This window comes from Melanostigma gelatinosum (genome assembly GCF_949748355.1).
Source record: "Melanostigma gelatinosum genome assembly, chromosome: 19".
NCBI classification, from domain to species: domain Eukaryota; kingdom Metazoa; phylum Chordata; class Actinopteri; order Perciformes; family Zoarcidae; genus Melanostigma; species Melanostigma gelatinosum.
In genome coordinates this window covers 21,586,169-21,609,646 of record NC_136652.1, presented here as the reverse complement: position 1 = coordinate 21,609,646, position 23,478 = coordinate 21,586,169, and the positions used below count along the sequence as shown (strand labels likewise).

The 23,478-nt window shown below is 46.5% G+C and overlaps 1 protein-coding gene across 2 annotated transcripts in view; it reads left to right on the top strand.

Annotated features, from left to right (window-relative positions):
* Window positions 1–23,478, top strand: part of col12a1b (collagen, type XII, alpha 1b) — an 85,033-nt gene that overhangs the window by 35,096 nt on the left and 26,459 nt on the right. For both annotated transcript variants that reach the window (XM_079290749.1, XM_079290750.1), the window contains exons 24-44: window positions 2,369–2,498; window positions 3,030–3,169; window positions 3,442–3,571; window positions 4,033–4,172; window positions 4,264–4,393; window positions 4,485–4,624; window positions 6,624–6,753; window positions 6,987–7,126; window positions 8,230–8,359; window positions 8,577–8,716; window positions 8,886–9,015; window positions 11,360–11,499; window positions 12,032–12,161; window positions 12,450–12,589; window positions 13,014–13,143; window positions 17,653–17,795; window positions 20,467–20,596; window positions 21,125–21,267; window positions 22,025–22,154; window positions 22,375–22,494; window positions 23,115–23,261. In XM_079290749.1, coding sequence (XP_079146875.1) covers window positions 2,369–2,498; window positions 3,030–3,169; window positions 3,442–3,571; window positions 4,033–4,172; window positions 4,264–4,393; window positions 4,485–4,624; window positions 6,624–6,753; window positions 6,987–7,126; window positions 8,230–8,359; window positions 8,577–8,716; window positions 8,886–9,015; window positions 11,360–11,499; window positions 12,032–12,161; window positions 12,450–12,589; window positions 13,014–13,143; window positions 17,653–17,795; window positions 20,467–20,596; window positions 21,125–21,267; window positions 22,025–22,154; window positions 22,375–22,494; window positions 23,115–23,261 — 2,833 coding nt within the window. The remainder of the gene's footprint in view (window positions 1–2,368; window positions 2,499–3,029; window positions 3,170–3,441; window positions 3,572–4,032; window positions 4,173–4,263; window positions 4,394–4,484; window positions 4,625–6,623; window positions 6,754–6,986; window positions 7,127–8,229; window positions 8,360–8,576; window positions 8,717–8,885; window positions 9,016–11,359; window positions 11,500–12,031; window positions 12,162–12,449; window positions 12,590–13,013; window positions 13,144–17,652; window positions 17,796–20,466; window positions 20,597–21,124; window positions 21,268–22,024; window positions 22,155–22,374; window positions 22,495–23,114; window positions 23,262–23,478) is intronic.

The following is a 23,478-nucleotide window of genomic DNA, read 5'->3' as shown; positions in this document are numbered from 1 at the left end:
AAAAAAGTCAGCAAACAAAGGTGCTTTTTGGAGTTCTCTGCAAAATACGTTTTCATGAATAGACAACAAATAGACCTTTTAACTTCTTTTACAAAAGTTGTGTTTTAAGAATCGTCCGACTGTTGGATAAACGCGGTTGAGAAAGAAACGTAGAGTATTTCCTCTGAGACACAACGGATGACATGTAGAAAGTCTCCCGAATGTAAAGATGGAAGTGAAGTATCAGTAGAGTCTCAAGAAGAAGTGGACTCGTTCTGTTCAAAGCTAAACACGCGTTGTCCTTGAAAGGAATGTGATCGCCGGCATGTCGTTTCATCCCGACCTTTCCCCTGATCGTGTGTGCATCTTTTCAAGGCAGCGTTCTCTGTGATCTCAACTCTTTTTGACTAAAAACATTCAATAAATCACAGAACAGACTTCAGTGTTTACAGAAGGAGTTGGAGATGAAAGGTGAACTCTCGAGATCCTGAAGGAGTTCAGATTCTCCGTCACATTCTGACGCTCTCGGGCAGCGACTGTGCGGCAGCTCGCATTCCTGCGCGATGACTCGCCGGCGATGAAGCTCAGGAAACGAGTTGAAAGGAAAAAGTGTGTGGGCCGCATGAGAGAGAATTTCAAGGAGTTACAAATCTCTTCTCGTGTCTCTTGAGATGTTATGACAGCGTTTCACCCAAACAACGTGTCGGAGGGGAAGAGTGCCACGTCTGATGGGTCTGTGCAGCCCTCAGATGTGTGTACACCAGAAGACAGAGCATCCGGGGTCGGGTCGTCATCGCCGGGCTTTTCTCTGCGACTGCAGTCGTGTGAAGCCAGACGGGTTTGTTTGTTTGTGCCGGATGAGCTCAGGGTTTCCTCCCTGCTCCCAAAAGCTCAATGAACATCATGGAAAACTACTGTTCTGAAGGTTCTGTGGAGAAGAAGGATAGCTGTGGCCCGGTGGTCTTCCTGTAGATCTCTGTGGAATGAATCAGACTGGACACCCACAGAGATGAAAATATGAAGAACGAGAAGAGCACTCGGAGAGCTCAGACCTCTGCCAAGTGAAGAACGATGTCTGTGTCCGCCCAGTGATGCAGATCCCCTCCCGTTGTTCGTGGTTCCTTCCTCGTCCCGTGCTTCACTCCTCCACCAAGTCTGTTTTTTCTGTTAAACTCTTTCTACGCCATTCAAACACATCAATGAGCCTCACTGTACACACACTCTGTAGTTTACTGACCAATACTCACTCGAGCACCAAACGTGGACTCATCCGCCGCTGAAAATAGTCCCCGATCATCTTCGTTTAATTCAAAAGTACAGCGAGCAGCTGTTTCAGGAGGATGTATTTGTGTTTTTAAAGATTTGAGTCTTCAGTCGGATCCAACGGGATGAGGAAAATCTGGTTTTTAAAATAGTTTATCGAATGAATTCAGAATAAATAGACAAATTCCTTTATTTGTTGTTAAAAAAGAAGCAGCAACACATGTGTGATGATATGACGTCTGTGATGAATTGAGTGTCATGAAGCAGCTCAGTCCTGTCAACAAAATGTCCAAGAGATGAAACGTTCGACGACATACCTGTGATACTGGTGTGAAGGAGACGTCACGGCCTCGCGGTCCTCTCTGTTTACTGCCTCCAGAGACGTGTTTACTGACTCACATCGCAGTTGTTTGCTCAGGATTTTCCCCAAAGGCCGACTTGGATTCCCTGCGAGAGAAATATTTGACTTATGTTTCAACAACGTCAATAGTTTGCTGACATCTTGTCCTCAGAAACGGAAGATCGCTCTCCAGAACACGACACTCTGAGAGCTTTTGTGCTTTTCAGAGTTTTAGTTTAGTTTCTGGAAGACTGAGCGACGACAGCAGGAATGAGTGATGACGGAACATTAAAGGGAAAGATGTTTAGGAGTGTGTGTGTGTGAGCTTCTTCTCCACAGTCAGGGTTCTACTGCAGGAGAAGAGTTTATAGAACCAGACAGGAGAACATGTGATCTCTACAAACACACCAGACTCCGCCCACTGTTACTGTGTTTGTGTCATTTGGTGACTTTTGTGAACTAAATGAACCCTTTTAAACACCGTAACAGTGTAAAAGTACTGAAGTAAACTAAAAGCACTCGGATGCAGCGTAACATATATTATTTTATTGTGTTAGAATTAAAAAAAGTCCAATGTTATGATGTTGAAGACTAGAGGAAGGAACAGCCTTGAATGAACTAATCCTGCTAAATGATGATTCCATGTTTGTATTTACAGCTTTTGTTTGATCTTTTGTAACTTCTTTAGTTTTTCTTGACTTCCGACATGTCAGTGCTGTGACATCACTCACTGCCAGAGACGAGTCTGTAGAGAGGAAATGATCCTGACGTGTTTCCTGTGAACAGACGCAGGTCGGAGGGAAGAAGACCAGCGTCACCCTGCAGAAGCTGGAGCCCGACACCACGTACTCCGTCACCGTGGCCGCCGCGTACCCCACCGGGGTCAGCAGAGACATCAGCGGGGAAGGACACACCAGTAAGAGAAGGACGTAGTCCTCACTGTGCTGCAGGCGCTGCTTCATATTTCTGTTAACAAGTCAAACCTTTCCCATCCACCACTTGAGCAAAAGTCATGATTGTGTTTGCTTTATTTTGACCGAATATCACAATGTGTTTGAGCAACTACCTCGATATCGACATTGCGATTATATTGTAGAGGTGACCGATGTTGCTTTCACAACATATTTGCACAGTGAGATTGCTGCTGAATCACCATCAGTCATGTGGACATAATGACTCATACAATAAAACAGCTAGAGTGGTCTGTTAAGTTCATGAAATGACATCACTCTCCTGTTGTGCAGCCTATGAAAGCAGGAAAATAAATACCTAGCCGGTACCTGGAGTCATATCATGATGTCTATATCATATATAATATAATATCGATACATTGCTGAGCCCTACAAGAGACAATCTGCCAAAATAGATGTGTTGAAGTGAAGTCGCAGCACTTGAGTAAATAAACCGACTCTTTGCTGATGACGCACCTGTGTTCCTGCTCTGTCAGAGCCTCTGGGCGGAGTGAGGACCCTGCAGGTGTTGAACCCCACCATGACCACGCTGAACGTGCGCTGGGAGCCCGCCGAGGGCCGAGTGAAGGAGTACAAAGTCCTGTATGTTCCCGCCGCCGGAGGAGCCGAGAGCACGGTAGGACAATAGGACGACTGTCGGTGGTGAACCTGAACCCTCAGTATTCAGCAGTTTTCATTTGGCTCAAGTCAAACCGCCCTCGGGCTAGCCCACCACAACCAGTGGGAGCATCACTGGACGGGAGACTTTGAAGGTTACCTGCACCGCTCTAAGGCACACTGAAAGCTGCTGATGCTGCTGTTCTCAACACGAACCTTCCATCGTTACTGCTCGTTGCTCTGTCTGGGTTTGGAAGCAGCTAATTGTTGTGATTTTGTTGTTGATCTCAGGAAACAGTGTCTGCAGGAACAACCAACACCATCCTGAGAGGCTTGCAGCCCGACACCCTCTACAGCGTCTCTCTGGTGCCGGTTTACGCCGTCGGGGACGGAAAGACGATGTCTGAGAACGGAAAGACGAGTAAGACCGAACACTAAGCTACACTAAAGTTCATCCAGTTTAATAAAGTCCCTTCAGATGCAGCGTCGGACAAGAAAGGATTAGGTCGTCCATACAAATAAACAAGCACAAAATGTCATACATACCAAAAAAAGTCTTTATTCTGATTAAAAGATAGATTTAAAATCCATGTTTTCAGTTTACTGGAGCCTAATTAACCTGAGTTTAGTCGGGTTAACTTATATCAAGTTAACTTGAGCTGAGTTCAGTGAACTTGTGTTAAGTTACGTTTCCTGGACTGTCGTGACCGTAACAATTGATTTAGTGTGTTATGGTCACCAGTCGCTTTACTTCCTCCCTGACTCAGTAACTCTGTCACCTTAAACATAATGCAGTCATGATGAAAGCAGATTGGTTTCATCTCACAATGTTAAAATACTCTCTTAAAACCTCACGACCAACCGGACCGTCTCCTTGTTCAGGGCCGCTGGGAGGAGTGAAGAACCTGCGGGTGACGGACCCCACCATGACCTCTCTGACTGTGAACTGGGACCCGGCTGACGGAGCCGTTCGCCTGTACAAGGTCTTCTTTGTGCCGGCTGCTGGTGGCCGAGAGGAGATGGTGAGACTCTTTGAAACACCTCTGAGGACTAAAACCCGACACGGAAGGCCAACCGTCTGAAGGACTTTATGTTGTCCGTCTCTGTAAACAGGAACAAGTTCCTGCAGGCACCACCAACATCATCCTCAGGAACCTGATGCCAGACACGCCGTACACGGTGTCGGTGTTACCGGTCTACCCAGCCAGGGAGGGGAGACGGCAGGCGGAGAACGGGAAGACGCGTAAGTTACTCTTAATTGTATCAGCTTTTTTAAAGTCAAATATATTTGGATTATTACAATCATTTAAGAACAATCATTTTCCCGCTCCCAGTGCCTTTGGGCGGAGTGGGCAACATGAAGGTGACCAGCCCGACCATCACCACGCTCACCGTCACCTGGAACCCTGCTGATGGCAACGTCCAGGGCTACAAAGTCATCTACGTTCCTGTAGATGGAGGGATGGAGATCGTGGTGAGATCCTCTTTTTGTTTAGTTTGCAGAAACATCTGAAATGAAATATGGCGGCTAGGTCTAACTGTAAAAATACAAAACAACTAAATCACTAATTCTATACTTTTATCATTAATATATACATTTGTATTGATTCAATGAATTTAACAACAAACGGTGTATTAACAGAAAACAGTGAGATTTATTTCTGAAATATGACAAATTACAAAACATGGGAAGTTACGAATAAAGGCAGAGTTTAGTTTTGTGTAGTCAAGTTAACCTGAGTTTAGTCAAGTTAACCTGAGTTTAGTCACGTTAACCTGAGTTTAGATGAGTTGACCTGAGTTTAGTCAAGTTAACCTGAGTTTAGTCGAGTTAACCTGAGTTTAGTCGAGTTAACCTGAGTTTAGTCGAGTTAACCTGAGTTTAGTCGAGTTAACCTGAGTTTAGTCAAGTTAACCTGAGTTTAGTCACGTTAACCTGAGTTTAGTCACGTTAACCTGAGTTTTGTCGAGTTAACCTGAGTTTAGTCGCGTTAACCTGAGTTTAGTCGAGGTAACCTGAGTTTAGTTGAGTTAACCTGAGTTTAGTCAAGTTAACCTGAGTTTAGTCACGTTAACCTGAGTTTAGTCACGTTAACCTGAGTTTAGTCACGTTAACCTGAGTTTAGTTGAGTTAACCTAAGTTTAGTCACGTTAACCTGAGTTTAGTCGAGTTAACCTGAGTTTAGTCGCGTTAACCTGAGTTTAGTCGAGGTAACCTGAGTTTAGATGAGTTAACCTGAGTTTAGATGAGTTAACCTGAGTTTAGTCGAGTTAACCTGAGTTTAGTCGAGTTAACCTGAGTTTAGTCGAGTTAACCTGAGTTTAGTCGAGTTAACCTGAGTTTAGTCGAGTTAACCTGAGTTTAGTCAAGTTAACTTAAATCAAGACGAGCTGAGCTCATCATGGCTCTTAGAGATCAGCTGGGTTCAGGCCAGTGTCGTCTTCTGATTGGCTGTTGCAGTCTGCTGCTTTTAATCTAGAAAATGTTAAAGTTTCAAATGTCTTTGCTGCTCAGTGATGTGTTCTCTCATAGGGACGGCATGCTCTTCTGAGTGTCCAATGAGGATGTTAACCCGGCTTAAACTGTGAGTCAGGGGAAAGCTTTCAAAGCTCGCTTTAAAAATGTAATAATATGGACAAATTTCCAGAATTAATTAAGAGAATACACGATCCAGGTTCTACAAACACTGCATGTTGAAATGTAGCAGCAGAAGCTAATAAAAAGCTGTCAGACTTTGTTTGAATTCTTCAAAAGAAACAAAACGGTCAAAGCTCTCAGCAGGGATTTGGTGGCGTCGTGCTTCTTGACAGGATAATCCCAGCATGCAACACAACAGCTCCCAAATCTGTGTGCAAGAGCGCGTCCGTCATCGCTGCGTGGCTTCACATATCTGGAGAGAATAAGTACGTGTCCTGGTAATCTGACGCTCCTGTGAACCAGCTGACTGATCTGTCTGTTTGGAAACACTTCATTTCTCTCCGCCGATGACGTCACTTTAACGCCCAATTAACGTCTTTAGCAGAGGAGTTTGAATGTCGATCGTGAAATACCAGGAATTATTTGAGTTAGTGATTTATGATTACGGTACATTTTACAGAAAATGGAAAAAAGTAAAAACAAAACAAAGATTTTCACATTTGTATTTTCTGTTATTTTCATGCTCATTTGTTTGACAGTCATTTCAGTATATTTTCCCCGAAAGTTAAACATAAATATAATAAATGAAATATATTAATTAAGTGTACATGTAAATGTAACCAGTTCACTTTGTAAACTGGTTTCAGTGGAGCATCTAAATACCATTTCAAGAGACTGTTCTGCCCTAAAACATCAGCAACAATAATCCATAGCGTCATAAAATATTCAGAACTTCCAGCACAAAGTATTGTGACTCTTCCGATCCTCGTGGGGAAGGTTTGTCTTTCAGAGGCAGTGTGTTGACTTCACCGCTTGTGTTTTTGTTGTTTTGCAGGAGCAAGTGTCGGAGAGCACCACCACAACCGTCCTGGAGAAGCTGCTGCCGAACACCCGCTACACCGTCACCGTGGTCCCCGTCTACGCCGAGGGAGACGGGCCCAGCCTGACCGACGACGGGAGGACGAGTGAGTACCTGGACGTGAGCTGTTGGCTGTGTGGTATTTACGGGTTTTCATGGAAGTTCAAGTGCTTCCGTGAACCGCGAAGAAGCACCTGAACGTCTCACTGAGCGACAGCTAACCCTAACCCTTCGGGGCAGTTGATGGCGTCTGAAGGGTCAAAGAAAGAGAGACAGAAAAAGACGCTCCGATCCGAACACAACCAAATCCGTCTTCCTTGTTTCCGTGTCTCCGCTCAGAGCCGCTGGGTTTTGCGAGGAACCTGCAGGTGACCGATCCCAGCACCAGCACCCTGAACGTCCGCTGGGAGGCCGCCGAGGGGAACGTACGCGAGTACATCGTGAGCTGGCTGCCGGCTGCCGGAGGACAGCAGGACGTGGTGAGACCGCATCTTCATCATCCGCTCTGTGAAAAGTAGAACCGGGTTCAACACGACTCCTCAGACAAGGTGGTCTCTACTGGAAGACGAAGACTCACTTCATGAGCAGAACTCTGAGGGAGGGATTCTTCTTCATCATCATCTTCTTCTTCTTCTTCATCATCATCTTCTTCTTCTCCTCCTTTTTCTTCCTCGTCTGATTAGATGGTTTCCTCATCTTTTTCTTCTCCTTCTTCTTCCTCTTCTCCTCCTCATTTTTCTTCTTTCTCTTCTTCTTCCTCATCTGATAGGACGGTTTCTTAATCTCCGTCTTCTTCTTCTTCTTCTTCTTCTTCTGTACAATCAAATAGCTTAACCTGAGTTTTGGCCTCTCAGCACAAGTTGGGAGAAGCCAGTTGCGTGAAACGATTACTCTTGTTTCCAAAACAGTTTCATGCAACAACTTTATTTACTTGTTCTGGAAAAAAGATCCATGTCAAGTTATCGAAAGATGAAAACCACACTGCAGTGTGTGTGTGTGTGTGTGTGTGTGTGTGTGTGTGTGTGTGTGTGTGTGTGTGTGTGTGTGTGTGTGTGTGTGTGTGTGTGTGTGTGTGTGTGTGTGTGTGTGTGTGTGTGTGTGTGTGTGTGTGTGTTGGGGGGTTTTAAACGAATCTCCGAGGCCGTTTCAACTGTTCCCTATGAAGCAGTGAAGCAGTGACAATATCTCCACGGCGTCCTTTTCATGAATCTCAAGTTCATGTCGCTTGGTTTCAGGGATGTTGTGAAATGAGATCATTTGATTTGGAAACCTCTGAAGTCATCTCAGTTCCTTTTGGTGGATTTCAGGACTTACTATGAGATTAAGTGTAACGAGGCCCCGGCCGTCCCCGGACAGTTAGTCTATTTCTGCTTGAATCCGTCGCCACCGTCGCAGCGTCTACCGTTCTTGTTACTGAGCTGCACGGAGACGGTTCACCGAGTGAAGCTGCATCAGAGAACCCTGGACTCAGGACACATTCAGCTGTGACATCGTGCTCAGTCACAGTCTTTCTGTCCAATCCCTTATTATCTTCCTCCGAGTTCACCCGCTTCAAAGTGGTTTTCTCTTCTCCTCGAACCAGGACCAGGTGTCTGGAACCACCACCTCCACCGTCCTGAAGAACCTGGAGCCCAACACCGAGTACACCGTCACCGTCGTGCCGGTCTACGAAGAGATGGAGGGGCAGTCGCAGTCGGAAAACGGGAAGACGAGTGAGTTCTGCTGGTTGATTTGTAGCTGGACCTCGAGAGAAGAATAACGAGGAGACAACACTCACGAATGTGCTTTTCTTGTGAATGTGGAAAAAGAGTAGAATAGAACTTTATAGCTTAAATGTGCCAACAACTATCTTCAGCTCAGCATGACCTCATAGAGACATGTGACTCGTAAGTGTACTAACTCGTTGATCCGTCGATGGATCCTCGGTAGATCCTTTGGGCGGAGTGAAGAACCTGCAGGTGATCGACCCGACCCCCAGCACGCTGACGGCCCGCTGGGGTCCAGCGGTGGGCAACGTCCGCAGCTACAAGGTCTTCTACGCTGCTCAGCCAGGAGGAGAGCAACGAATGGTACGAACTGTTAGACATGATGTTTTTACAGTGTCGGGCTGATTCATAAGGTTATTTTCAGGCCTCGGAAGGTTTCAATCAGGCTGTTTGCTTCACTGTGGACTCAAAACGTTCTCACCTTTATGAGATTAAATTGTGCTGACGGTGGTTTCAACATTTCCCTGAACAGGAGGAGGTGTCAGGAGGCACCATCACCACCATCCTCAGGAACCTGGAACCAGACACCGTCTACGATGTGGCCGTTGTTCCCGTCTACCCGGACGTGGAGGGCATTCGGCAGGCGGAGACGGGAAAGACAAGTGAGTCGACGCTCCGGACGGGAACGAGCCGCGGTGGACGGAGCTCACAGCATGCCAGTCAAATAATCAAATGTGATGCAACCCGTCGTGCTTTGGGTTGGATTGTTTGTGTCAGTTCAGCAGAGGACAGGAATGTCTCTGTGTCCTGATGCATCTGATGCAAACCGTCACATATCTGGTGCACCCTGCAGGACTGAACGATTGTTCACCTTTGACCCCGGCTCATTCTGCTCCAGGCAGCACATCTCTCTTCACTTCAGCCAAATTATTTCCTCTTATTCTATGAAATAGAACTTTAAAGGATCATACCGGCTCTGTGAAATGGAAGTGATATCATCCTTATCTTCTATCATGTGTTGCATTCCCCAGCGATACGGAAGATGTGAGACACACGATGTCATCGTTCCCTCATTGATGTCATGTGTTTCTAGACTTTAAAGCAGTGGGGCGTCGGGTAAGTAAAGCAAAGCCAACAGTCCTGTACGCTCCTTCCTGCTGGGACCTCACGTGATGAGGTCACGCAGCACAGGCTGATGCTCGTATTCGATTGGTCGTCTCCTCAGGCGATGCCTGAGAGGAAACCTGGATTCAGTGAAGGGAACTTAAATGTAGCCGTTGTGAACGTGAGTGACAGCTGGAGGGAGGAGAGTCGGTGTCGTCAGTTTGTTGTGTTGGAGATCAGAAAGAGAAGCTCAGTGTTCATCTAAAAGATGCTCAACGTCACGGATGAATATTTCGATGATTTAGACGACGTTGATGAGACGAGAGGTTTCGCAACGAGACTTCTCCTTCAGAGAGACTCACGACAACAAAGTGAAGGTAAAGAAAGAGGTTTTATTTCTCTGGAGGCTTCGTTCCATAATGTCGTCAGACACTTCAAACAACAATCTGAGTCTAGTGGAAACAACAAGAACTTCTAGTGGACGTACGTTGATGGTGAGGAGGTGCTTTGCAGCCTTCTCCTTCAATACTGGACCCGTTTAAACTTCTGTTGTCCCGTTAGACACTGAGACACAGAAACATTGGAAAATATGGTCCAGGTTGTAAACACCAGAATCTGTAGGCCACCAGGATGCCCTCACCTAAACCTGACCTAAACCTGACCTAAACCTGACCTAAACTTGACCTAAACCTGACCTCAACCTGACCTAAACCTGACCCAAACCTGACCTAAACCTGACCTAAACTTGACCTAAACCTGACCTCAACCTGACCTCAACCTGACCTAAACCTGACCTAAACCTGACCTCAACCTGACCTAAACCTGACCTAAACCTGACCTCAACCTGACCTAAACCTGACCTCAACCTGACCTCAACCTGACCTAAACCTGACCTCAACCTGACCTCAACCTGACCTCAACCTGACCTCAACCTGACCTCAACCTGACATAAACCTGACCTCAACCTGACCTAAACCTGACCTCAACCTGACCTAAACCTGACCTCAACCTGACCTCAACCTGACCTCAACCTGACCTCAACCTGACCTCAACCTGACATAAACCTGACCTCAACCTGACCTAAACCTGACCTCAACCTGACATAAACCTGACCTCAACCTGACCTCAACCTGACCTCAACCTGACCTCAGCCTGACGTCAGCCTGACCTAAACCTGACCTAAACCTGACCTCAACCACGTTCCCACGTTTGCTCATTTTTCCGAGGTTGTGTCTTGAAGCAGGAGGCTGTGATAGAAACCTCGACTGATTCATTGCTAGCGGCGCGGCCGGCAGACAGAGAGCGTCTCAGCAGCTGACTCGTGGCTGTTGCAGCGGTCTTCATTCCTCCACTGAAAGGACAGTTTTGAAAAACCGCTCTCTGTAGGAAACAGCGTGACCGCACTACAGTAACAAACCTTTGAGGAAAGAACTACATTTTCATGCCAGAGTACTGAAATGAAACCACAGGCTGCCTGAAGGACAGGAAGTCCATCTGACAAACCTGCCAGGAATGCAAAGTAAACCCTGTTTGCATTTAACGTGCTAAAGCACGCAAGAATGAGAGGACGGACTTTATTTATTTGTGTTTTTGTGTCTCACAAAAGCAGACGATGAGAGCCAGAAGGGTTCTAGACTGGTACATCTGGACCCTCCTGATGTGGTCGACCCACCCATCGGGTTCGTCCTGCAGGAGAAAACAAACGCTCAGGACTGTGTGAAGCAGTTAGCCTTGGATAGATTCTAATAGGGGTGTTTTTGCCTCATAGAACACCAGAAAGCTCAGACAGTCACTGGCCTGTCCTGATGAGGTGAACTCCCCCCATCCAGTGCACCCGGCAGGACACAGCAAACAGCCAGGAGTCATGTGTTTCAGACCGTGACGCGCCCGTCTCTCTTTCAGAGCCTCTGGGTGGAGTGAAGCACCTTCAGGTGACCGACCCCACCACCAACTCCCTCAGGGTCCGCTGGGAGTCGGCCGAGGGCGACGTCAGGCAGTACCAGATCATCTACGTGCCCACCGGAGGAGGAGCCGAGAGCATGGTGGGTTTGATGACAATGGAACTTCATTTCTTGTCAGTTGCTTCTTTTCCTATTCATGTCTTTTTAAAATGTCTCAGATATTAATTCTGTACGAATTATCAACAGAAGCCAACGGAGATCCAACTAAACTGAGTTCAACTTACTTCCTAAACAATCTGGTGTAATAAGCAATGACATGAGGTTTCTTTTAATAAGGATAAAACATCAGCTGAGGTCTGACCTGTAAAGGCTTTTATTTTGGAAATGCAGGTCCATCTCTCGTTTCCTGTTTAGATACAGTTATTCTACGAGGCTTTTATTTACCAAACATGTCTGAAAGTATCAGATATGCTGCTCAAGATATCTGAAGTAACGGTGCAGCAGTAACAGCATGAGATCATGAGTTTGAATAAACATCGTGTCGCTTCAATAAAGCGCTGACACAGGATGACACACAGCGTACGCCACCGTAAAGCTCTCAGGGGAGAGAAGAAGGTGAACCTGTACGTTCCGTTTCACGGTTTCTATTGTTGTGTCACTGGTTCCTCTTCAGACTCAGGTGTCTGGAAGGTCGACCAACGCGGTGCTGAGAGACCTGCGGCCGGACACCGAGTACAAAGTGACGCTGGTGCCCGTTTACTCTGACATGGAAGGGAAGCGCACGGCGGAGAACGGCAAGACAAGTGAGTGGAGCAGCTGAGAACATCTCAGAAAAGCTTCGGCAAAAACTCGTCGATTTGAACGTTGTTACTTTTCTCGACTTGTTTTGAAGATAATGTTGAAGGAAGTTTAGATCATGAAATAAAAGTGTTTTGAAAGTCAGCAGGTGTCACTTCCCTGTGATCTGACACCTGACCTCTAACCTCCCACATCTGTTCGTCAAAGGGAGAGTCCTGTCTTCAGCTGCCGGCTGTAACTCAGACATGTGACATGTTGTACATTGACGAGGCTCTCTGTGGCTTCTTTAACAGGAGCTCTGGGCGGAGTGAAGAGTCTGCAGGTCACTGATCCCACCACCAGCTCCCTCAAGGTGCGCTGGGAGCCGGCGGAGGGCAACGTCCGCCAGTATCGCCTCTTCTACGTTCCTTCAGCAGGAGGAGCCGAGGACATGGTGAGACACCAGACTTCTGTGCGTCTTCACAGGCTTCTTACCATGAGATAAGATACGACAAGATAAGATACAATAACATAAGATAAGAAGCTACGACATGATAAGATAAGAAGATACGATATGATAAGATAAGATACAGATCCCCTGCTTTATGGTCTGTGTGACTCTAAATGGACCATAATGTACTAAATGAACATCATGCTGTATTGAAGAAGACGTGAAACTAGAGATTGAGACATAAACTCATGTTTACAATGTTTACTGAGGTAATAAATCAAGAGAGAAGTAGAGTCATTTTCTATAGACTTCTATACAACCAGAGGAGTCGCCCCCTGGTGGACACGAGAGAGAATGCAGCTTTAAGGCACTTTTCAGAAGCGGAGGTTGCCGCCTGCTCATCATCTTGTTGTGTGTGTGTGAGCAGGAGCAGGTGTCAGGCGGCACCACCAACACCGTCCTGAGGAACCTGCTGTCGGACACGCCCTACACGGTGACCGTGGTGCCGGTCTACCCAGAGGGAGAAGGTCTGCGCCAGTCCGACGACGGAAAGACACGTAAGTAGTGATCTGGAGCACCTTTGACAATGAAGAAAATATTCATTTCTGCAGTGAAGAGGTCATTAGGAATTCTGTGCACAGAAATCATTGCACAAGCATCCTAAAAGTTAAACTGGACATGAAGAAACTTCAACAGCTTCTTAAAGCAACAGACCGTAACACACAGATGGACTGATTTTAAGTCAAACTCCCTTTTTCCAAGATCTGCTTTTAGAAATACAACTTTTTACAGACATGCAGTCAGTCTGGTCCTGTGGGGGGAAATGTTCTCACTTCTCATCTTTTCTCTTGTAAAAGTGAAATACTTCGGACATGAAACCACATTTGTTGTGCTTCTCCAAATATGCTTTGAAGTGCCGCTAACTCCTCATTCTGTCCGTCATTCAGGCTTTTGAAATCATTGATGGAAACGCTGCTCTCTGGCTGTTGACAGTGAAGATGTTTTCACTCATCAGGGTTCATTATTTCTGTTGCAGTGAAACACAAGTTAGAAAAGTCTTGTGATTTAAATTGGACTTCGTAAACGCATCAGTTTACGCTGAAAGATTCACGATGAACAGGCTTAAAGAAACACGGAGGAACATCTGCTGTTGTAAACGTGTGAATGTCCAGAACTACAAATTTAATATCCAGAAAAGTGGACGGACAAAAAACAGCTGCATCATGTTTAGCACCTTTATTGCTGACGTCGTTGTTCGCTGGTGTTGTCTTTGAACCGCCGGCCATGAGAGCGGACTCCTGCTTCTCTCCTCTTACCTTTAACCAGCTCCTCCTGCGCTGGAGTGAAAGGTCAGAGGTCACAGTGTCACTGAGCAGCTGCCAGTGGAAACAAACAGTCATTCCTCTGCTGGGATAAATGTTTAAAGTTTACAAGTGTCTGCGCGAAAGTACCCCGAAATAAATGGGCAGTGTTTTCTCCTGCACTGCATCGTCTTCAGACAGATGAAGAAGAAAGATCTTTACAGACAAACAGCATCTCCTTCAGTGGAAATCTGCAGAAAGAGCCAAAAAGTCCGAAATCACAAGCAGCCTCCAAAACTCCCAAATGAGTCGATGGAACAACAGATTCAGAGTGATGGATGGCAGAACATAAAGCAGAGATAATGATGGAGGAACATTCTGGGTTTTAGAGAACCGGTGACTCTGTCTGGGTGGTTTGACCTCCCGTTGTGTGTGTGTGTGTGTGTGTGTGTGTGTTGGTTTTGTTCCTGCCCAGACGGCGTGGCATGCAGAGTCAGCAGAAATGCATCCTGGGTTGTTTTTCTTTTAATTGGGGAGTGATTCCACAGACTTCTTCCAGCGGGCAAACACGAGCCGGGATATTTCCTCTCCGGTCGGGATAATCCATCGAGCAGCCGTCACGTGTAATGTGATGCTCTTTGACATGAATCTGTGTGTTTCTGTAGAAACATGAATCTGTGTTTCTGTAGAAACATGAATCTGTGTTTCTGTAGAAACATGAATCTGTGTTTCTGTGGAAACATGAATCTGTGTTTCTGTAGAAACATGAATCTGTGTTTCTGTAGAAACATGAATCTGTGTTTCTGTGGAAACATGAATCTGTGTTTCTATAGAAACATGAATCTGTGTTTCTATAGAAACATGAATCTGTGTTTCTATAGAAACATGAATCTGTGTTTCTGTGGAAACATGAATCTGTGTTTCTATAGAAACATGAATCTGTGTTTCTATAGAAACATGAATCTGTGTTTCTATAGAAACATGAATCTGTGTTTCTGTAGAAACATGAATCTGTGTTTCTGTAGAAACATGAATCTGTGTTTCTGTAGAAACATGAATCTGTGTTTCTGTAGAAACATGAATCTGTGTTTCTGTAGAAACATGAATCTGTGTTTCTGTGGAAACATGAATCTGTGTTTCTGTAGAAACATGAATCTGTGTTTCTGTGGAAACATGAATCTGTGTTTCTATAGAAACATGAATCTGTGTTTCTATAGAAACATGAATCTGTGTTTCTGTAGAAACATGAATCTGTGTTTCTGTAGAAACATGAATCTGTGTTTCTGTAGAAACATGAATCTGTGTTTCTGTAGAAACATGAATCTGTGTTTCTGTAGAAACATGAATCTGTGTTTCTATAGAAACATGAATCTGTGTTTCTGTGGAAACATGAATCTGTGTTTCTGTAGAAACATGAATCTGTGTTTCTGTAGAAACATGAATCTGTGTTTCTATAGAAACATGAATCTGTGTTTCTGTAGAAACATGAATCTGTGTTTCTGTGGAAACATGAATCTGTGTTTCTGTAGAAACATGAATCTGTGTTTCTGTAGAAACATGAATCTGTGTTTCTGTAGAAACATGAATCTGTGTTTCTGTAGAAACATGAATCTGTGTTTCTGTAGAAACATGAATCTGTGTTTCTGTAGAAACATGAATCTGTGTTTCTGTAGAAACATGAATCTGTGTTTCTGTAGAAACATGAATCTGTGTTTCTGTAGAAACATGAATCTGTGTTTCTGTAGAAACATGAATCTGTGTTTCTGTAGAAACATGAATCTGTGTTTCTGTAGAAACATGAATCTGTGTTTCTGTAGAAACATGAATGTGTGTTTCTATAGAAACATGAATCTGTGTTTCTATAGAAACATGAATCTGTGTTTCTGTGGAAACATGAATCTGTGTTTCTGTGGAAACATGAATCTGTGTTTCTGTAGAAACATGAATCTGTGTTTCTGTGGAAACAGGAATCTGTGTTTCTGGATCTGATTCATTGCTCAGAAGGATAGAACTGTACTGAGAGTAATTCAAAGCTTCTGTTGAGGTTTTTATAATCAATCTTCTTCATGTTTTATGGCGTCGTGACTGAAAAAACAAGTAACAAATAACCCTGAAACTAAATCCTTCATTAGAATGAAGTGATTCATCCGGTTTATTGACTTTGACTGTTGTTGTTGGAGTAACTTGCTTTCGTGAGTATTTCATTGGTCAAACAAACATTGCTGAAATGAAGATGCGTCCGAATATGTTTTCCACTGCAAGCGTCCTGCAGGGACGTACTGTACTGTACCGTACTGTACTGTACTGTACTGTACCGTACTGTACCGTACTGTACCGTACTGTACTGTACTGTACCGTACTGTACCGTACTGTACTGTACTGTACTGTACCGTACCGTACTGTACCGTACTGTACTGTACCGTACTGTACTGTACTGTACCGTACTGTACGCTCAGACTGCTTCAGCACTAAATGATCGACACGCAGAAGAAGAAGAAGAAATGCTGCGCTGCGTCCGAATGTTGGTTTAGAAACTGAAAGTCAAAGTTACGAATGAAGCTTCTAACTCATCGGCCGTCAAACTCTGCATTTATTACTCACGTCTTCAGAACATCTGTTTCCATCCGTGGTTGTGTTCAGGGCTTTGGTTCGGTATATATGTGATATGCATTATATATATTCCAGTTAGCCGCCGTAGAGACGGCTGGGTGGGGATAAGTTGAAGGACGGTGAACTACCAGTACGCCTCGTGTATTAGGTTCCCTGCTCCTCGTCTTCATCGGGACGCTGCTTCGTCTGTCTGCGTGAAGCTTCGTGTTCACGAGGAACTCTCGCTGCTCCTGCTGAATGCTCGTCATCGTTTATTTCCTCCCCGGAGGAATTAGTCTCAGTTTGTCTGCACAAAAACAGTGTTTCACTCCAGAGATGTGGAGAAAAGAACAAAGCGGTGCTGTAACATGCTGAAGAAGGATCAATAAGAGAATCAGATCAGGATTACTTCATCTCTCCGAAGGATAGAAGCTGATTTGATGTGATGGAAGTGAGCGGCCTCTGTTTGGAGAGGTCTGACATGTTGATCTGTCTTAATGTGGCTGTAGATCATCAGGGGGACGCTTTAGTCTGGCGGTTGAGTCCTGATTGAGGAGGAGGCTCCGCTTTAATCTGGCTACTGCATCCACTTCTCTTTTATTGGGTAAAGCTCAAAATACCAGGGGGATGTGCACATCTGGCTCCGTTTAAAAGGGAAGTTCCGGGCTTTTGCATGAAACCCCAGAACAGAGCTACTTCTCTCTCCACATTCTCCACGCTGTGAAACGCAGCGGACTTGAGTTCAACCTCAAGTCCGCTGCTGCCGGGCGTCACTGCGCCGACCATTTGTTCTCCCATTAAACGCTGTGTTGTCTTGATGAAAGCCAGAGGTCCTGCAAGTGTTTCCAGGTGAAATCTCTTTCTTTTAATTGTAATATTCAACAGACAACACCAGATTGTCACAGGAGTTCATACTTTTTGTAAACTGTTCTGTAAAAAAATGCAAAATCTGAAGAGACGACCTGATCCTTGGCTGGCTATTCGCTCCGTTTCTGTTCAGCACTTCACTGACCGACATCTGCAGGAATGGAATCACGTGTTTGTGACTCCATCAGCGTTAGTCGCCGCTTTCTGGGTCCTAAAACGGGAACAAATCCTTTGTTTTGATGTTTGGTTGCTGAGTGAAATAAAAGCGTTCCTCACTTCACTTTCTCTTCGCCTCTGTGACCCCTGCAGTCCCACGCACGCCCCCCAGGAGCGTCCAGGTGTACAACCCCAGCGGCAACAGCCTGAACGTGCGCTGGGAGCCCGCCTCGGGCCGGGTTCAGCAGTACCGGGTGGCGTACTCCTCCCTGAGCGGAACGAGACCCTCGGAGTCGGTGAGTAGCTCTCTCTGCAGGCTGTTAAAACACACGACGCGCCTCGAGGGCTCGGGATCAGTGGCCCTGCTCTCAAAGGATCACAGATACAAACGCATCGATCAAGAACTTCAGGATAGAACTTAAGATCATGATATTTGAATAAAGGGGGATTACCTCATCCCGCTAGCAGTTCTTGTCTTGCTTGTTTGAAGATAAAGGAGGTATCACGACAGAGAGTGCTGCGACTAATGATTATTTTCATCTTTTGATATAAAATCTATAATAAAATGTTGTTTATTTAGTCTTTAAAATGTCCAAAAAGAATCTGAAACTGTCCCAGAGCCCAGGGGGACGTCTTCACGGTTATCATGTTCCATTAACAGTCCAAAACCCAAAGACATTAACAAATTGATGATTTTAGAGGTTTAGTCTCAAGCAACATGACTGACTTCAGTCGGACTCAGGTTATGAATCTGGCGACTTTAGATTTGATGAAATCAAAGAAGAATTCGATTGTAACAGCAGTGACTGGTGACTTCAGCTTTCTGCCATGACGTCGTCCTGAAGTTACAACGTGTGGGACTTTACACGAGACTCGCAGGTCTTCACTCAGGTCTTGACTTGAGACGTGGAGGTCTTGACTTGGCTCTTAATGTGGAATTAAGACTTCCAGGTCTTGACTCAGGACTTGTCGCTCTCACATCTGATTAAACCGATGACATCGATGCGTTCAAAGGCTTTCGGTCAAAGCTATCACCGGCTCGGTCTATTTCATGCTTGCTCACTGAGTGTTGGCGTTGATGCTGCACAGATGTCTGAGCAGCAGTCACGATGACGATGCTCTTAAACAGATGACTTGTCAGTTTTTAGTTTCTCTGCATCCGGACTGAGACAAAAGAAGGTTTTGTTTCCCCGGAAAGAGTCTGAGCTCTGAAGTTTGGAGGAGGACAGAGCGGACACATCTGTGATGACATCACGATGGCTTCATGTTGTCGGCTGTGATCTAGTTTGGCTGTTTTGGTGATGAGGTTGTGCTTTGATGACGCTGTGAAGCTAATATCAGCGTGGAGTTCATCCCCCGTCGTCAACACTCTGAGCACTTCATTATCACTTGTCGTCGCCACTTCCTCTCTCGCTTCACTTCTGTTGTGGTCAGAAGGATTGAACTCTTGATGATCCAGTGTCGTAGAGATGAAGCGGCCACAGATGTAGACGCTGCAGTGAGAGACAACGCCGCTTTAAAGACACGGCTCATTGGAGCTTAACGTAAGCGGGCCGAGCCAGGAAATGGATTTCAGAAGGTTCTGGAGAAAGACTACACCCACGCGTGACAGCTGATCATGTGATCCCAAAACCATATGAGCGTGAATGTGACGCTCCAACAGCCTCCACTGTTCAGTCTCTTCGCCACATCTTGGAACCTGATGCAGGAATTTGCTCAAAAAGGTCCAGCGCTGGTGTTGGGTGATCAGGTCCGGCTTAGAGTCGGCATTCCACTTCATCCCAGAGGTGATGGGAGGGATGAAGGTCCAGCTCTTCTGGGAAACCCATCCCTTTATGGAGCTGGCTCTGTAGTTCTAGTCCTGTTGAGACGGCAAAGAAAGAAAGTGACGACACGGCGTTGGGAGAACACTGCTGTCTAAAATATGAAAGTGTGCTTTAGCGTCACCGTGTCCTTCAGCAGGACAGACCAGGTGTCCGCTCACTGCTGGACTGCTGCCTATTTGTCTGTCCGGGGTGAGAAGGGAAGCCGTGTGTGGAACGGATGTACGATGCAGTTCATCATAATTCATCATAATTCATCATAATTAATCATGGAGCCTCATGAGCACAACTACAGACCACCATTGAGAGGAACTTCCCTATTTTCTTCATGAGCAAACATTAGAAGAAATGAGATGAACAGCGTCTGAATGTATCATTCAAGTCGGCGATTGAACGCAGTAAACACAACGCTCTTAAAAGCTCATTCGTCAGCCAGAAGCAGTGGGATTATGAGGCTCCTCTCACTGAGAGTGACCTGGACCAGTGAGCTCCGTGTGAACCCCGAGAGCAGCTCCGCCGTCAGGAAGTGACGTATGACGGCACCTCCGGCCCAGCGTAATCCATCGTGCTCTAACAGGACACCGGCCGATGCGTTGGCCTCACGGTTGACCGGCCAGCAGGCGTACGTTCGCGTCCAGTTGTGGGATCTCGACCATCGCAGAGGAACCCGTTGTCATGGTCCCCGTGTGCCAGAAGCTTTGGATCCAAAACCCTGCTGAGATATTTGCTTTAACCAAAACAAAAGCGTCTCTGGGTGAGGGTGGACTGGAGTTCAAACCCAGCAGATGCACTTCACAAAGGGGTGAACGGCGTGATGATCCCAGCGCCAGGAGACGGCCTCACGTCGAACACCTGCCAGCCGCCGCTCTCTCCGCCGCTTCCTCTGAGAAGCTGTTGACCCGTCGGTCCACTTACCGGACGAATGATGCGTTTCGCCGCCTGACCTCCCAGGCCTTCTGTTAGTGTTCCAGGGAAAGAAGCTCTGGCAGCAGAATGCTTCTCTGAGAGCTGGACGAGCAGTGAGCTCATTATGTACATTATCACTGCCAGCGCTCTGTGTCATGCACGAAGAGGCTCATTTGAATCGTGATGATGTCTGTTGTGTATATATAATGTTTGATCCTCTGCTGTCTACTCCACAAAGGTCCTGGTTCCAGGGAACGTCAACAACGCCTTCCTGGACAACCTGATCCCAGACACGCCCTACTCAGTGAGCGTGGCGGCGCTGTATGCCGACGGAGAGGGATCGCCGGTCAGAGACGACGGCAGAACACGTAAGAGCGACGGCGGCGATCCCTCAATGTGACGGCGTTCATGTCCACTGCCTCATGCTGAGCTTCACACACGCATCACACACGTCAAGAGACGCCACAGCTCCTCTAAACACATGACGTCATGATGCAGACTCTTCAGAACCGGTCACATGACTTACATTAAACACACAGTAAAACAAACAAACTACCACGAAGAACAGTTTGCAAAACTGAGTATTTCAAAATCGAGCTTTTCATGTCGTCGTCAAGCTTCACCAGGATAAATTCATTTATATCTGATAACAAAAATGAGAGCGATTTGGTGAGAATGATGCCTCTGTGGTCCATAAAATGTGGTTTTATTTCAAAGACGGGTCCATTTATAGTTTTATTTTGACATAAAGAGACTTTTTCTTGATCCTTTCTGCACCTGTAGTCTGTCAGTGGATGGTTTTGTCTACATGGTAAAGTAACATCTTTCTAAAGCTGAGATTAAATGCCAGTGTGTCGTCATCCAGCACGTTGTGTGTGTGTGTGTGTGTGCCTCAGTGCCGCGTGCCGGTCCCAGGAACATGCGTGTGTTTGACGCCACCACCAGCAGCCTCACCGCCGGCTGGGACCACGCAGAGGGACCCGTGAGGCAGTACAGGATCGCCTACGCCCCCATGACCGGAGACCCCATCACCGAGTTTGTAAGTCCGCCGTGCAGCATCAACATTACGTGACAGTGGAACGGTGGAGATAGAGCCACCGGCCCCGAGGAGCACCTTCCTGCAAAACACCAACAAAGTCTACGAGGAGTCTGAGGAGGTCAGAGGTCAGAGGGTCGGCTGTTTGATTTGAAGTGCGGTCGAACTGAAATGAAAGAGAACTTTAGAAGTAGACGGATATTTGTTCAGACAATGAAACATCTGAAGCTTGTTTAATCCGCTCGAGCCGTAAAGAGAGATTCATCACTTTATTACTCTGGACAAACTCTCCGTGATGTTCCATCCAAACTATGCAGTGAAGTCACATCTCAGGACTCCCTCGACCCGTCCAGCTAGTAAATCACAGATCAGTGAGACTAATTACAGGCTCTGTTCAACAAACACGTAATAACCTTCTTAATGTTCCTGCATGAGGAGCTGGAGCGGCCCAGCTGTGCTCCGCCTGTTCTGATGAGTCAGCGAACCGCAGCGGAGCGACGGCGATGAAAGGATTCCTCCAGACCGAGGAACCGATCACCGTTTATTAATGCAATGTGCAAATTGATTCAACTGACAAAGAGCTACAGGAAGTCTTGTGAGGCAAAGTGTTCTTTATTTAGAATCTTAATTACTCAAAATATAAAAACGGCCGCGAGAGCCGAGTGAGGAGCGCTGCGACGTCGGAGGAGAAACCAAACGCAACGCGTGCGTTGTTCTGCGTGTGGAACCCTCTGACTCTGTGCCGTGTTCTCGTCCTCAGACTGTGGTTCCAGGGAACAGAAACAACGCCATGCTGCAGAACCTGCTGCCCGACACCCCGTACAACATCACCGTGGAGGCCATCTACGCCGAGGGTCCCGCAGGGTCCCTCAATGGAAACGGACGCACAGGTGAGGCAGCCGCACTTTGACCACACGGTCAGCGGCTTTTAGGAACGACTGGAGAAGCTCCAGTTTCAATCTAAAAGGAAAAAGCAGCCTCCAGCCTGCTTCAGAACATCTTCTCCAAGACGATGTTCTGAAGCAGGCTGGAGGCTGCTTCACTTTGCCTCCCGTCACGTAACGCGTAAACATCAGGTGTTGTTGACGCGTTGCCTCCTCTGTGTCTCAGTGGGGATGCTGAGTCCCAGGAACCTCCGAGTCTCCGACGAGTGGTACACCAGGTTCAGGGTGGCCTGGGACCCGGTGGGAGCTCCGGTCCAGGGATACAGACTCATCTACGCTCCTGCAGGTGAGACCAACACAACACAGTTCACCAGCTCGTCTTTAGGATCCCGTGAACTGATGATTTGGCTGTTTAACCCTTTCATGTGAAGCACATGTTGGTTGCAGATTGATTCATTTCAACATGTTTTGGAAGCCCAGAGTCAACTCCACAGACAGAACCAGTAGTTTCACCTCGCTGATCCTCGTGAAACACACTTCATTCAAACTGTTTCCATTGTTCCTGTGATCACCAGCTCTGGGTCCAGAGTTTGAAGTAAGAACAAAACCCGAAAGGCCAGTGCAACGAGCGGCATCGCTTGTTGTTCGTGGGTTTAAAAACCTGCATATACGCGCTGGTTCTGCTGGGGAAAGAGGATAAAAATGGAACGATTAGAGAAAATGGAGCTGATTAAAAATGATGACTTCTCTCCTCCGTGTTGGCTTCAAGCCTGAAATTAAAGACGGTTTGTTTCTCCGGGGAGAAAGCGAGTAAGTGGCCCTTGAGTTGGGATTGTTTCCCTCAGACTGAATGAACTCGAGTCACCAGCTGCAAAAAGCTTCCCAGTGACTTGTGATTGGTCTCTTTGATGTTCTTGAAGATGGACACCGTGATGTCTTTTGTTTTCGTCTTTGTTGTCTTTCCAGGCACTAACCAGCCCACGGACTTCTTCGTGGGCGACGTGACCTCGTACACGCTGCACAACCTGCTGCCTGGAACCACCTACGATCTGAAAGTGGTGGCTCAGTACGTCGGCGGCGTGAGCGGACCGCTGCCCGGCCAGGGAACGACACGTACGTACGGGAAGTGTGTGGGAAAGAGTCGCGCTGTCACGAGACGAGTCCCGCCCTCCTCTCCGCCGCCGGCTGTTAAACAGTTGATCTGTGGCAGCGATGACGTGACTTACTGTCGATTGTAAAAACACTTAGATGCATGACATGTCGTTTTCTGCCACTGTCAATCAAAAGTACAACAGGTGACGCGGTGAAGCCGCTTGGGATCATGGGAGTT